A 12,591-nucleotide genomic window follows, 5' to 3' on the forward strand; every position below is an offset into this window, starting at 1 on the left:
GCGAAGATACTTGCAACTAGACTAAACAAGGTTATTAACAACAGTATTATTCATCCAGATCAGGTAGGATTTATGTCCAACAAATTAACTGCATTTAATATCAGACGTGCATATTTAAATATGCAGGTTCTGGCCCCAGGCCATTCAGGGCTTTCTTAGCACTAGACGCAATCAAGGCCTTTGATTGTGTCGAATGGCCATATTTGTGGGCCATTCTTGATCAATTCGGGCTTGGCTCTGTTTTTTGTAAGTGGGTCCGGTTGTTATACACTGCTTCGGGGGCATCAGTTAGGATGAATGGCCTTCAATCTCCTAGTTTCAGACTTTCCCGGGGCACTAGGCAGGGGTGTCCGCTGTCTCCCCTGCTTTTTGCCCTGGCCATAGAGCCTTTGGCATGTGTTATACGGGCCTCTCCTGATGTTACTGCTCTGATTAGGGGAGACATGGAAGAAAAGATATCACTATATGCGGATGATCTTCTCTTTTTCATGTCTAATGTCTGTTCATCCCTGCCGGTGGTAATGGAACACGTTAAGGAGTTTGGAAGGTTTTCCGGTCTAGGTATAAACTGGGAGAAATCCATGTTGATGCCTTTAGACACCCTTCTGGATCCACTACCACCTATACTTTCTCATTTTAAGGTTGTATCATCTATAAAATACTTGGGTATAACTATGTCGCACTCCCCACAGTCTTATATTGTAGATAATATATTTCCACTACTTATTAGATTTCAGAATCAGAGTAAAACCTGGACTAAGCTCCCTTTATCGCTAATAGGTCGTATCAATTTAATAAAGATGATATGGATGCCTCAGCTTCTCTATTTTTTACATAATGCCCCGATTTGGATTCCTATGCGGATCTTTATTAAGATAAACACTATATTTAGGCGATTAATATGGCGGAACAAAACCCCTCGTATCAAACTGGAGACTTTACAGCATCCCACAAATGCCGGCGGCCTGGCAGTTCCTAATCCAAGGCTATATTTTCTCGCCTCCCAATTACAGCATTTTGCCGGATGGGAGTCTGAACAGATATCCTTTGATGCTCGACGATTATTTTCTCTTGCATTTAAGGGTCGATCGCCACGCTTTGTCCTTGATGGTGCAAGAGGGGGTGTCTCGCTTGCTGATATGCCTACTTGTATGTTAATCTGTAAAGTATGGGATACAGTTAACAAAAATGTTGGGTGTCTCATATCCCACTAGATACACTCCCATATGGGAAAATGATAGACTTTCTCAAATTTTGGCTCTTAGAGGCTTTCAGAGATAGGCAGAACTAGGAGTAACTACTTTAGCTCAGCTATATCAGAATGGTATACTTAAATCCTTTGAAGATCTGAGGGGAGAGTTCTCTGTAGAATCCAACTGGTTTTACCAATTCCTTCAATTAAGACATGCTCTACATGCCCAGTTTTCTTCTGCTAAGAACAAAGGGTCTTACCTCGGTTACTTATAGGGTACTGTCAGAGGGGTTTCTATTGAACTTCCCCATTCGTTTTCGGGTTGGCTGGGAGAAAGATACTGGTCCCATCTCTGAGGAGATTTGGGTTGATGTCCTCCGGTCCCCGTCCATGGTGTCTCTTTCTCCATCACACGGACTGACCCAGATTTTTATTCTCCATAGGGTCTTTAGAACTCTGCAGTTTCTCTGTGCAATTGGATTGAAATCTGAGCCAGCCTGTGCTAGTTTGTGGCGATGTCCAAAACTTCAGAGATACTGGGTGGAGGTGATTGGTACATTAAATAGGCTATTGGATATTAATTTCCCGGTTGAACCGCTTATATGTATATTGGGTTACTGTGACACCTCTATCTACCCCTCCCCTACTGGTAATACTATAAGGCGCGCACTTTTTGTTGCCTGTAGACAGGATGCTCTTAAGTGGACCTCTCCACATCCACCGACTGTGTCTGATTGATTTATAGATCTCAATAGGATCATTCTTTTTTGAAAAGCATACATATTCCCTAAGGAACTCCCTGAATGAGTTTGATGTTATCTGGTCTAGATGGCTTCAATCTATGACTTAGGTATCATGTCAACCAATGTGTACTGTGTACTTTGTAATGCTGGATATTGTTATTCCCTTTTTTTGTGTGTTATATATACTCCACGTGGGGGGGAGCTGGTTGGCGGGGCTTGTTGAAGGGAAGGGGTTTGGGTTTTTGGGGGTTTTTTTGTTTTTTTTCTTTCTGGGGGGGTTTGGTTTGGTGTGATTTCTATTTTTGTGGTTTTGTCTGTATTGTGTCAATGTCGTTTTCATATAAAGTAATAGAAAGGATTTGATTAACATGTTCCCAAAGATGAACTTATCTTTTAAGATATGGTTACCATTCTCCCTGTATTGAGGGGTCTGTTCCTGGGAAACAATTTTTCCCGGTGGGTAGAAGCACTAACATATTAGTCCCACTGTGCTGATGCAAATCCACAGTTGTGAATTCATTTGTGCCCTGATACTTCATCTTGCGCATGTTTGGAAATATTACTTGTATGACGGGGCAGCTTTACTTTTCTTTGCACACTGTCACACTTCACGAGTGCCCCCATATTAGTTTGATGCCTGCACAGCTCCCACCGCTGCAATGGAAGAGCTGGAGAAAAGAAATGCTGGCCCGTAATCTCTATATGCAATTGCCTCCAGCAGTAATAGAATAACACCTTCACAGTGCAGATACATTTTTGCCTGGAAGTTTCAAGGAGGGAGAGAGTGAGGGGCTGACACTGGACTTATCAAATTATGGTAGGGGAGCAGAGAGCAAAGACAAGGTACCATTTATGGTGTTTTAAAGTGGATCTCTAGGCAAAGATATGGTTATGAATTCTGAAGTGTAAAAAAAAAAACAAAAGTTACATCTAGGGTCTGATTCAGTTCAGATGTATGAAAGTATACATTTGTAACAACAAAGCCCTAAAATATTTAGCTTGATTGATTCAGTTTTGCTCAAACTTTGGTCAAGTCTGTGCTTTACTTCAGGGCTCGACAAATCCCAGGCGCCATGGCGACAAGAAGGTTAGTCCTGGTGCCTGGGGTGCCGCCCGAATCCACCCCCCTCGTAATGCTAAACTGATGAGCTATAGGGGCTTTTAAAGCATCACCTATGGAAAATATAGGGTACTGCCATGTTTAAGGTTTGATATGTTGGATATCTACTGTATTTACTTGGTGCAACCTCAGCTTTTATATTTTACCCAAAAAATTGGGTAATGTATTGTGTTTTTGTGCCCCCTAAAATTTACTTTTAATATGTTTTTTTTACTGATATTTTGTGTTTCCTAAACCTCCGTAACACTAAACCGATTACCTATAGGGGCTTTTGAAACATTGCCTATAGAAAATATAGGGTACTGGAGTTTGTCGCCATTTCATGGGCGCACACAAATTTAAGGTTTGACATGTTTGGTATTTAATTACTGGTGCAGCTTCCTTCACCTTCCTTCGACTTAGGGTATTGGGGTACACTGCCCCCATGAGAGTATATCCAACATTTTCACCTTGTATACATTCTCTGTTTTGATTCTGTATCAATTTTGTATGGAATGATTTTTTATCCTGTTTGTTATAGACGCTTTCACATCTTTTTTAGTAGATTGAATAAAACATATATAATTTTTATTTCAAGAGTTGGTGGTCTGTCAAAGTCCCATTCCAAGGGGGAATCTTGTTTCTATGGTCTACTGTGTAAGGGATGGGACCACCATACTCTATACTTGTTATGATGGAAGCCCTGTTCTTGTTTATGTAATCTTCAGGCCTCAAATGATTTTATAAATATGTGCAAAAAACCCACGAACGTCTTTGGCTGTGAAAGGGTTAAAGGATAAGTTCACCTTCAGGAACATGTTACATGTTCCACCCATAAGATGTGTCAGTTCAAAAAATCTGGCTCCTAACTTTTTTTAGCTGGCTCCTAGATTCAAAGCAAATTTGTCAAGTTCTGCTTTATTTGTTCCTGAAATGCGTCCTGTGCATTACCTACTCCTGAAACTTGCATTCCTAATCTTGACCCAGGGCAGTGTGTGCTAAGGTTTTTTCAACCATACCCCTAAATGCCCCGCCCACTACCACAGCAATTTGGCAAGTCTCACAATTAGCCAAGACATGTTATGTGTTATGTTATCATTTTGCTGCTCAGCGTGCCCAAAGTATTTTGGCTTTATACATTGACTGTCTGCCTCTTGTCAAATGTCTCTGACCAATTGTTAGAGGGCATGTTAAAAATGACGGTGTGATTTTGTGGGTTTGGCTACAAATATGGGCATGGATACGAGTGGGTGTGGTCAGTAAAATATCCCCAGATTTTATTTTGACAATCTGATAACCTTTGTTAATATACATTTTAACATTCAGATGATTTCTTCCATATTTAGGAATTTTGGTATATTTCCTTTTTTCAGCATTTAGGTGCACACACATGTGGAAGCTCATATATGTGAATGTAAAACCTGTAATGCTACAGTATACCATAGCAGGTTTTTTTACAAAATTAATATTGAGAGCACATGCCTGACCCATAAAATGTAAATGCCATAAAACCTCCAGCATCCCCTGGAGGTGTGTGTCCCCCCCCATTTATGTTTATTTTTTATTTTTTTTTGTTTTGTTGTAAACTTTTTGTTTTTTGCCACGTGAGAAACCACGTCATCTTCCTTTTCATATCGGCACTGGGTGATCTTCAAAGGTCCAGAGTGTGCTCTTCTCTGCATCCTTATATTATTGGTGTGGGGCGCTTTGGTTTTACACCCCCCGTAGGCAGGTCCATGATGCCCTGCACTCACAGGAAGTGCGTGGATTGACATCAAGCATCATTCAGCTTGGAAGAGGAGCAACACTGGATCACAGAGCATGAGACTGCATAGGGCAGCGCTGAAGAGGAGGTAAGTATTGCAGCAATAGCTAAAGTCTTTGTTTCCAGGTGCTAGGGGGACTATTTTAATTATCATTTATATATAGCGGAATTGAGCTATAACGGCTAATTAAAGTGTTTGTAATTGAAAAATCAATTCACTGTCAGCCGTCTGTCATTTATCAGGCAATCACGCACAGTGTAAGTGTTTATTGCAATAGATGCCTTTAAATCTTTAAATACCCTTTTTTTTTTTTTTTTATAGATCTTCAGGCCAGTTACGTGACTCCCGACCGCTCTCCTATTCCGATCCAGGGCTACAGCTGGAGGGGTCGAGCTCTCCCTCTGACAACAGCCATGAGGTCACATGCCCGCCATGCTGGCTGCTCAGCCCCTCCCGCTGTAGCCATGGATTGGAGTAGCAGAGCGGCCGGAAAACACGTGAGAGGCATCCTTTAAAACAAAAAACTTACACTGTGCGTTCTCGCTGGATAAAGGATAGGGGCAGGCAGTGACATTATTCAAACTTGTATGTACTACTAACATGATGGAGGCACGTAAAATGACCATGGTGTCAGGGCTCAACAGTCATGATAAACCGTGGTCAGTTTACAGGGGGACAGAAGCAGACAGGATCAGCCAGGTTTTTTACAGTTTAGAGCAGGGCAGGTTAGACAGCACAAGCACTGTACTGTTTAATCTGCTATAAGGGAACAGGATCCATTTTTTTATATTTTAGGGTTACAAACAATTTAACCCTGAATGCTAAACCTACCATTAATCTAAACTTTACTAAGCCCTAAGGCTGCATTCACACCTGAGTGACTTGGAAACGCAGGCAGAAACCTGCTAAAAACATTCCAAAACAATAAATAATTGTTTCCTAATTGCACCCCAAAAGGGTAGCAGTGACACGTTTTGTCACAGGAAAAAAACGCATGTCTCCAAACGCGCTCGGCTCAGTGCCAAAAATTAGTACTTCAGCTCAGTTGCAATGTTTGTCGCGTGACAGGCAGCCTTTTCAAGTCAATGGGCTGTTGTGCCAAAATACTTAACGCAAAATACGTCACGTTACATCGCTTGGATGTGAATGTATCCTAGCACTGGCAGCCCTCTTTCTTTTTCCGCTTTTTGAATCATGAACATTTGCTGCACCAACACTCATATCCAATAACCCTGTCATAACAAGTAAGCACATGTTCATTTTATTGCCCTTTATTTAAATGTGATCCAATTACCATAATCCAGTGGGAACAGTTACACAGCACATATTTATTCAAATGAGCATAATCCTTTTCACGTTCCTAAACAAGATTGGTTGAGGGGGGGGTACAGCATTTTATTTGTTCAGTTCATAAAAATGTCCTTATGTTCGCAAACGTGTATTATGTATTCCATGAAAGACATCCTCGGTGCTCTTCACCATAGTAACCTGCTGCTCTATTTATAAGAAGGGATATATGAATCAACAGAACCTAAGTTCTCCATAATGGAGCTATTTTTTATTGCAATCCATTTATTCTAAGGTTTGGTGAAAGTTCAAAAAAAATAAAAAAATTAATAAAATTGAGTCAAATTGTTCTCAGTGATTACATAACTGATTTCTTAGTAACCTTGAATTCTTCTTTTCTCTCTTCTCAGTACAAAGGCTGTCAGTCGCTTCCACTCTCCTTTTATTGTAGAAAATTACAGACATCTGAATCGGCTTCGGGAGCAGTTAGTCCTTGACTGCAATACTGAATGGCTACGTTTTCTTGAGTGAGTTCTTCAGTCACTAAACATTTATAGACCGTTTGCTTGTAGTGCTGGATTGCTGTACCAGAAACTAACATCATTGGTCCAGCAGCAGAATGGGCGAGTTATTACTCTCTGGATTGATATACACCAATCTTAAGAATCAAATGGTCTTTTAACATAAAGCATGTGCCGTGAAATCTGGGTGTTAGGAGCCAAGTGATGACATCTGGATTAGCTCAATACACAACACAGATTACTACCCTCATTTCTGTATTCTCTGCCAGCATAGTATGAAATGCAACTGGCTGAGGAGCTCACAAAATGTCTTTACTGTGGTAGGGATAATAAAAGCCTTGCTGACAACTTTTTAAAATAATTGATAGAAATGTTTTTCTGCTAAACTAATGCCTTTAGGCTCATTAAAGCAGAGCTCCAATCAGAATAAATATTAGTAATAAACAGCAAACCTGTCTTTACTGTGAGGCTCTAGTATGAATCAAATACCCATAGTTATTAATCTGCCTATGAATAAATTAAATAAACCTTCTTAAAGGGCTATTCATTAAAGCCTAAGTGCAGCCAAAATAAAAAGTGCAAACAACAGCACAAGGGACATAACTTACAGTCAGTAGAATGTGTTCTTTGTGCTGTTGCTTCTTCTGTTGAGTGAAATCCTTCCCGTCCTGCATGGCACCCGTGATCTGATGATTGCGGGTGCAATGCTTTACAGACTAAAAGTAAAAAAATAATAAATGCACATTTTTTTAGCTGCAAAAAGATGTGCATTTATTTATTTTTAAAGGTGAACTTATCCTTGAAGGTGTAACTAAAGCCATTTTTTAAAGTTTTGGATAGCATGTGAAGGGGTTGTAACCCCTTTTCAGGCTCTTACTGGTGTTCCTGTTAGGGAGGCTCTGCCTCCCTTAGTTCTGCTGGCCATTGTCGCCAGCACTAAAAGGCGGAAAAAAATCCAAAATATTGGGTTGTTACCAGATCACAAATAGCTGAAAAATTCTTCCAAATGGGATACTGGTTTTGGTGGCAACTTCCTACTCTATACAAAATAAAATAAAATGTCTTGGCTTTATTTTTAAATGCTTTTAGCATTTTTTTCGATATTTAATTTAATTAATTTAATTTTTTAAATTTTATTTAATAGCTAGGTTGTTAGATACGGTCATACTTTAACCACTTGGATTTCATCACTTCTGGTTTTGGCTGTTTGTTTACAAGCCAACTAGTTAACCAGCGCAATGTGCTTGTAGCTCCCACATACATATATAATTGATGATGGCACTGCAGGTATTGCCACAATCCTCAGAAGTAGAGCAATAATTCTAGTGCCAGAGTTCACCTTTAGCTCTAAACTGGTAACCTGTAATGGCTTTTTACGCGTTGCCTATTGATAATTGAATGTACCTTAGTTTGTGGCCATTCCATGGGCGTGTGCAGTTTTAAAGAGTGACATGTTGGTATCTATGTATTCAGCGTAGCAGCATCTTTTATATTTTACCAAAAAAAATTGTATTATATTGTGTTTGTGTGTGCTAAAATTCACCAAAGTGTATTGTTTGAAAACGTGTGTTTGATAAATGGTTGCACAAATATTGTGATTGACAACAAAAATTGCAACAATCACCATTTTAATCTCCAGGGTCTTCAGAAAATATATCATGTTTGTGGGTTCTAAGTAACTTTCTAGCAAAAAATGCAGATTTTTACATGTATGTGAGAAATGTCAGAAATGGCCGGTAGACAAGGTGTTAAAAAAAAAAAAAAAAAACCCTAAAGCTTTAGTCATATCACTTACAGTACGTATAATGAAGTATCTCCCACATTCAGCAGACAGCTGGATTTTGGAGAGTTCCTCTGTGCAGGTATGCGAAAGGGTGAAAGGGTCCTTGGAAAGACCATGTTTTTTGTTTATGTTAAACATCTTTTGGTACTTTGGAGATATAAGCAATGTCGGATTAAAGATTTGTGTCAAACTGTTGGGAATGTAAAATCAGCTTGCATAAGGAGGTTAAAGCGGAACTAAACCTATAGATTTAATTGTTTCCCAAAACAGTTACATTCATGGCATTCCGTCATTACCTGTCACAGCGGCTTTACACTCTCAACAAATCTGTCAAGCCATTAAATGGCTGGTGGCATAACTGTTCATTTGTGCAGCACCACGGCAAACAGAGACTAAGATAGCAACCTGTCTATAAAGGATAAGAGGGTTTAGTTCCACTTTTAACTGCAGGTCAAATACACCCATCAAAGTGCTCTTAATCAGTGCTTCACAACATTTTTTCAATCAAGGCACCCTTTAAAATTATGGACTCAAGGCACCCCATTCTGAAATGTAAATAACTATTCCAATAGTTTTACATAATGCGACAGCATCGACACACGTAGGACACCCAACATTCAAGGTGATTTATTCTTTCAAAGCAAATAAACTTATCCAAACTGGTACTGACTAGTATTCCAATATTTACACTCAGCTAATGTGACCCCAGTGTTGACGGAGAGGGGCAGGGAAGGGTCAAACAAGGAAGCTGTGCAGGCGATCAACACTGATGACCTCACTGGTTATTAGGACACTGGTAGCTGGAAGGTTCAAATGGTGCACAATAAAAACATGTGGCTTTGTGTAACTAAAAAGCAGGCTTGATCCACCTGCTGACTTGTATACATTTTTGGGCAAATTTTATGCATTTTTCCAAGGCACCCCTGAAGAAAACTGAAGGTACCCCAGGGTGCCTGGGCACCCTGGTTGAAAGAGGCTGCTCTAAATATACGCAGTGTCTCAAAGCAATGTCAAATCGAGCTGCTATTACCCACTGGCAAAAGCCCAAACTGACCCAGGCCTTTAGGTAACTCTAGGGTATCGCTTTCTTGTATGGCTACCATGATAGCCTGAGGTGCAGGGGCAGACGGACCCACTGCCCGAGGGCCCGTGGCCGTTAGGGGGCCCCATGAGAGGCTCCTGGGAATGAAGCCAATGCCGGAAGAAGTTCCTGCTTTGCGCTTCACTCAGTGGAGTATTTTCTGGCTCACCAGTGTTTTTTTAACATTTTTGATCCATTGAGAAAAAAAAAAATAAACGCTAATAAACGCAATTGCAAAAAAACGTTGAAAGACTCACTGCAAAGCTACTGGCATTTTTATAAAGTTTTTTTAACGCCCAGTGTGCATGGAACTTTATCATTTTTTAAATTTTCGATGCTCCCTGCTAAAACCTGCTGCTGAAAACTGCTCTTACAGTAAAGAACCCTCTATGCAGTTAGGTTAAACTGCTTCTCTTCTAATTTTAGTGAATGGCTTTGTGTCTTTTTAAATTCCCTATTGCAGAAATGCTTTATCCCTATTGTGGGGTCACCAGTATGGTATTTGTACATTGAAATCATATCCCCTCTCAAGCATCTCTTCTTCAGAGAGAATACGTTCAGTGCTCGTAACCTTTCCTTATAACTAAATTTCTCCAGTCCCTTTATTAGCTTTGTTGCCCTTCTCTGGACTCTCTCCAGTTCTAGCACATCCTTCCTGAGGACTGGTGCCCAGAACTGGATGGCATACTCCAGGTGCGACCAAGCCAGAGTCTTGTAGAGCGGGAGAATTATCGTTTTATCTCTGGAGTTAATCCCCTCTTTAATGCATGCCAATATTCTGTTTGCTTGCAGCAGCTTGGCATTGCATGCCACCACTGAGCCTGTCATCTATTAGGACCCCCATCCTAGATTCCCCCAGAGGTTCTCCCCCTAGTGAGTAGATTGCATTCATATTTTTGATACCCAAATGCGTTATTGTACATTTTTCTACATTAAACCTCATTTGCCATGTAGTTGCCCACCCCATTAATTTGTTCAGATCTTCTTGTAAGGTTTCCACATCCTGCAGAGAAATTATTGCCCTGCTTAGCTTTGTATCGTCTGCAAATACTGGGATTGAGCTGTTTATCCCATCATCCTGATCGTTTATGAATAAATTAAATAGGATTGGTCCCAGGACAGAACCCTGGGGGACCCCGCTTTCCACACCAGACCATGCCCAGTATTCCAATTTATCACTACCCTCTGAACTCGCCACTGTAGCCAGTTTTCAGTCCATGTACTCACCCTATGGTGCATCCCGACAGACCTTGGTTTGTACAGTAAACGTTTATGGGGAACTGTATAAAATGCCTTTGCAAAATCCAGATACACCACGTCTACAGGCCTTCCTTTATCTAGATGGCAACTCACCTCCTCATAGATGGTTAGTAGACTGGTTTAGCAAGAACGAATCTCCATATACCATGCTTCAGTATCAATCGGAATAATAAACCATTTCTACATCCTTCTACACAGAGCTAAACATATTATAATTATATAATCTACAGTATTATATGAATGTAGTATTGCATTAAATGATAATTTTTTGGGGGGCAAATTCTCCTTCTAAATAATAACAATTACATGACGAATACATTTGTCATGTAATAAATATGTGCCAGTTTAGCTCTCCATATACACAAATACGGTCAGGGTTTACTCTTCATAGCAACAGAAAAATAAAGCTTTAATTTCACTTGTACAACAGTTCTCTAACCCGTTCATATATCTCTGTTATCAGAACGTAGCCTTTGGACACTACTGGTTTACTGTTAAATTACCCTAGAGAAGTCAGTTGGTGGAGAGTAAAATTGGTTTTATTAATCAATTTGATAGATGCTTCTAGTGATGTCAGTAACCATAAGGGAATTGTACACTTTCTACATTATTATTTACTGGTAACACAGCTATGGAGTATTAAACAAGGTAAAATGCAATTCTAATTCTGTTGTTTACAGCGCTCTATGTTGTTATTATTTATTATTATACAGGATTTATATAGCGCCAACAGTTTACGTAACGCTTTACAACTTGAGAGTAGACAGTACAAATACAATACACTTTAATACAGTAGGAATCAGAGGGCCTTGCTCATTAGAGCTTACAATCTAAGAGATACTGTTGCTTTAAGTCTTACTAATATTTTACAGCACGTATAAGGTATTTACCATCGTCCCTTGCCTAAAAATACAGATTGTGTTGAAAATATACCTAGGATTCCTATTTATCAACAGCTGTTTATATAATATTTATGTTTATATCTCAAACTTATCAGCCACTTCAGTGCACGTTGAAAGTGTAAAGTCCCTTTAAGATGTATTTATTTTTCTGCATGGAATGTAAGTGTACTCTTTATTATGATCTTTAGGCAAACTTTGAAAAAAAATTCTGTATGTATGTATATAGATATATATAGATATCTATATATACAAAAGAGTGCACAAATCAGGCCTTCAGTACACTGCTCAGCGCCAAATTATCCCTTCAATCCTGAGTCTCCTTCTCAGTATATACAGGCAGAACAAAATATGCAATAATATTAGTAGCAATAATGCTATAATCCCATTAATCCCTTTTAGGGATCCAGTGAGATAGCAGTCGTTTAAAGTAAAATAATAGGAATAATCGTATAGTACAGTGATAAAATAATAAAAAACAAAAAAGAAACATATAAAAACAGTCTAATCAATAAACAGTCCAATGTTAAAACAGCGCTAGTGCTGGATAAATGTCCAACTCCACAAGTGGGTGTATTATTCACTATGATGATGTAGCAGAGTGAGTATGGTGATAATGATAGGTGATCTTAGGTAGTGGATTGTACGTGCACCCTACACCAACTCCCAGTCTTCACCACGTGAGGCACTCTCTCCCCCAATGGGGTTTGAACTCACCAAAGAGTTGAAAAAAGCAAGCCTTAATCAAATAATTCCTTCAGTCAGACTCCCATCATCATCAGAAGGCAGGCAAATGTACTCCAAATTGATTCATAAAAAACAGAAATGCTAACATAGCATAATCCTGCTTTTATTAAAGATATCCATAAAATGCAGCCAACCCTACTTCCAATCTACGTACATTTATAAGTTTTTTAGATGAACATTTCAAAAAACAGAGTGTGTATTCACCAAATCCCC

The 12,591-nt window shown here is 39.5% G+C and overlaps 1 protein-coding gene across 1 annotated transcript in view; it reads left to right on the top strand.

Annotated features, from left to right (window-relative positions):
* Window positions 1-12,591, top strand: part of MSH3 (mutS homolog 3) — a 322,177-nt gene that overhangs the window by 218,905 nt on the left and 90,681 nt on the right. The window contains exon 17 of the mRNA XM_073624435.1: window positions 6,498-6,614. Within this exon, the coding sequence (XP_073480536.1) occupies window positions 6,498-6,614 (117 nt within the window). The remainder of the gene's footprint in view (window positions 1-6,497; window positions 6,615-12,591) is intronic.

The sequence above is a fragment of the Aquarana catesbeiana genome, linkage group LG01, assembly GCF_042186555.1.
Source record: "Aquarana catesbeiana isolate 2022-GZ linkage group LG01, ASM4218655v1, whole genome shotgun sequence".
Classification (NCBI taxonomy): domain Eukaryota; kingdom Metazoa; phylum Chordata; class Amphibia; order Anura; family Ranidae; genus Aquarana; species Aquarana catesbeiana.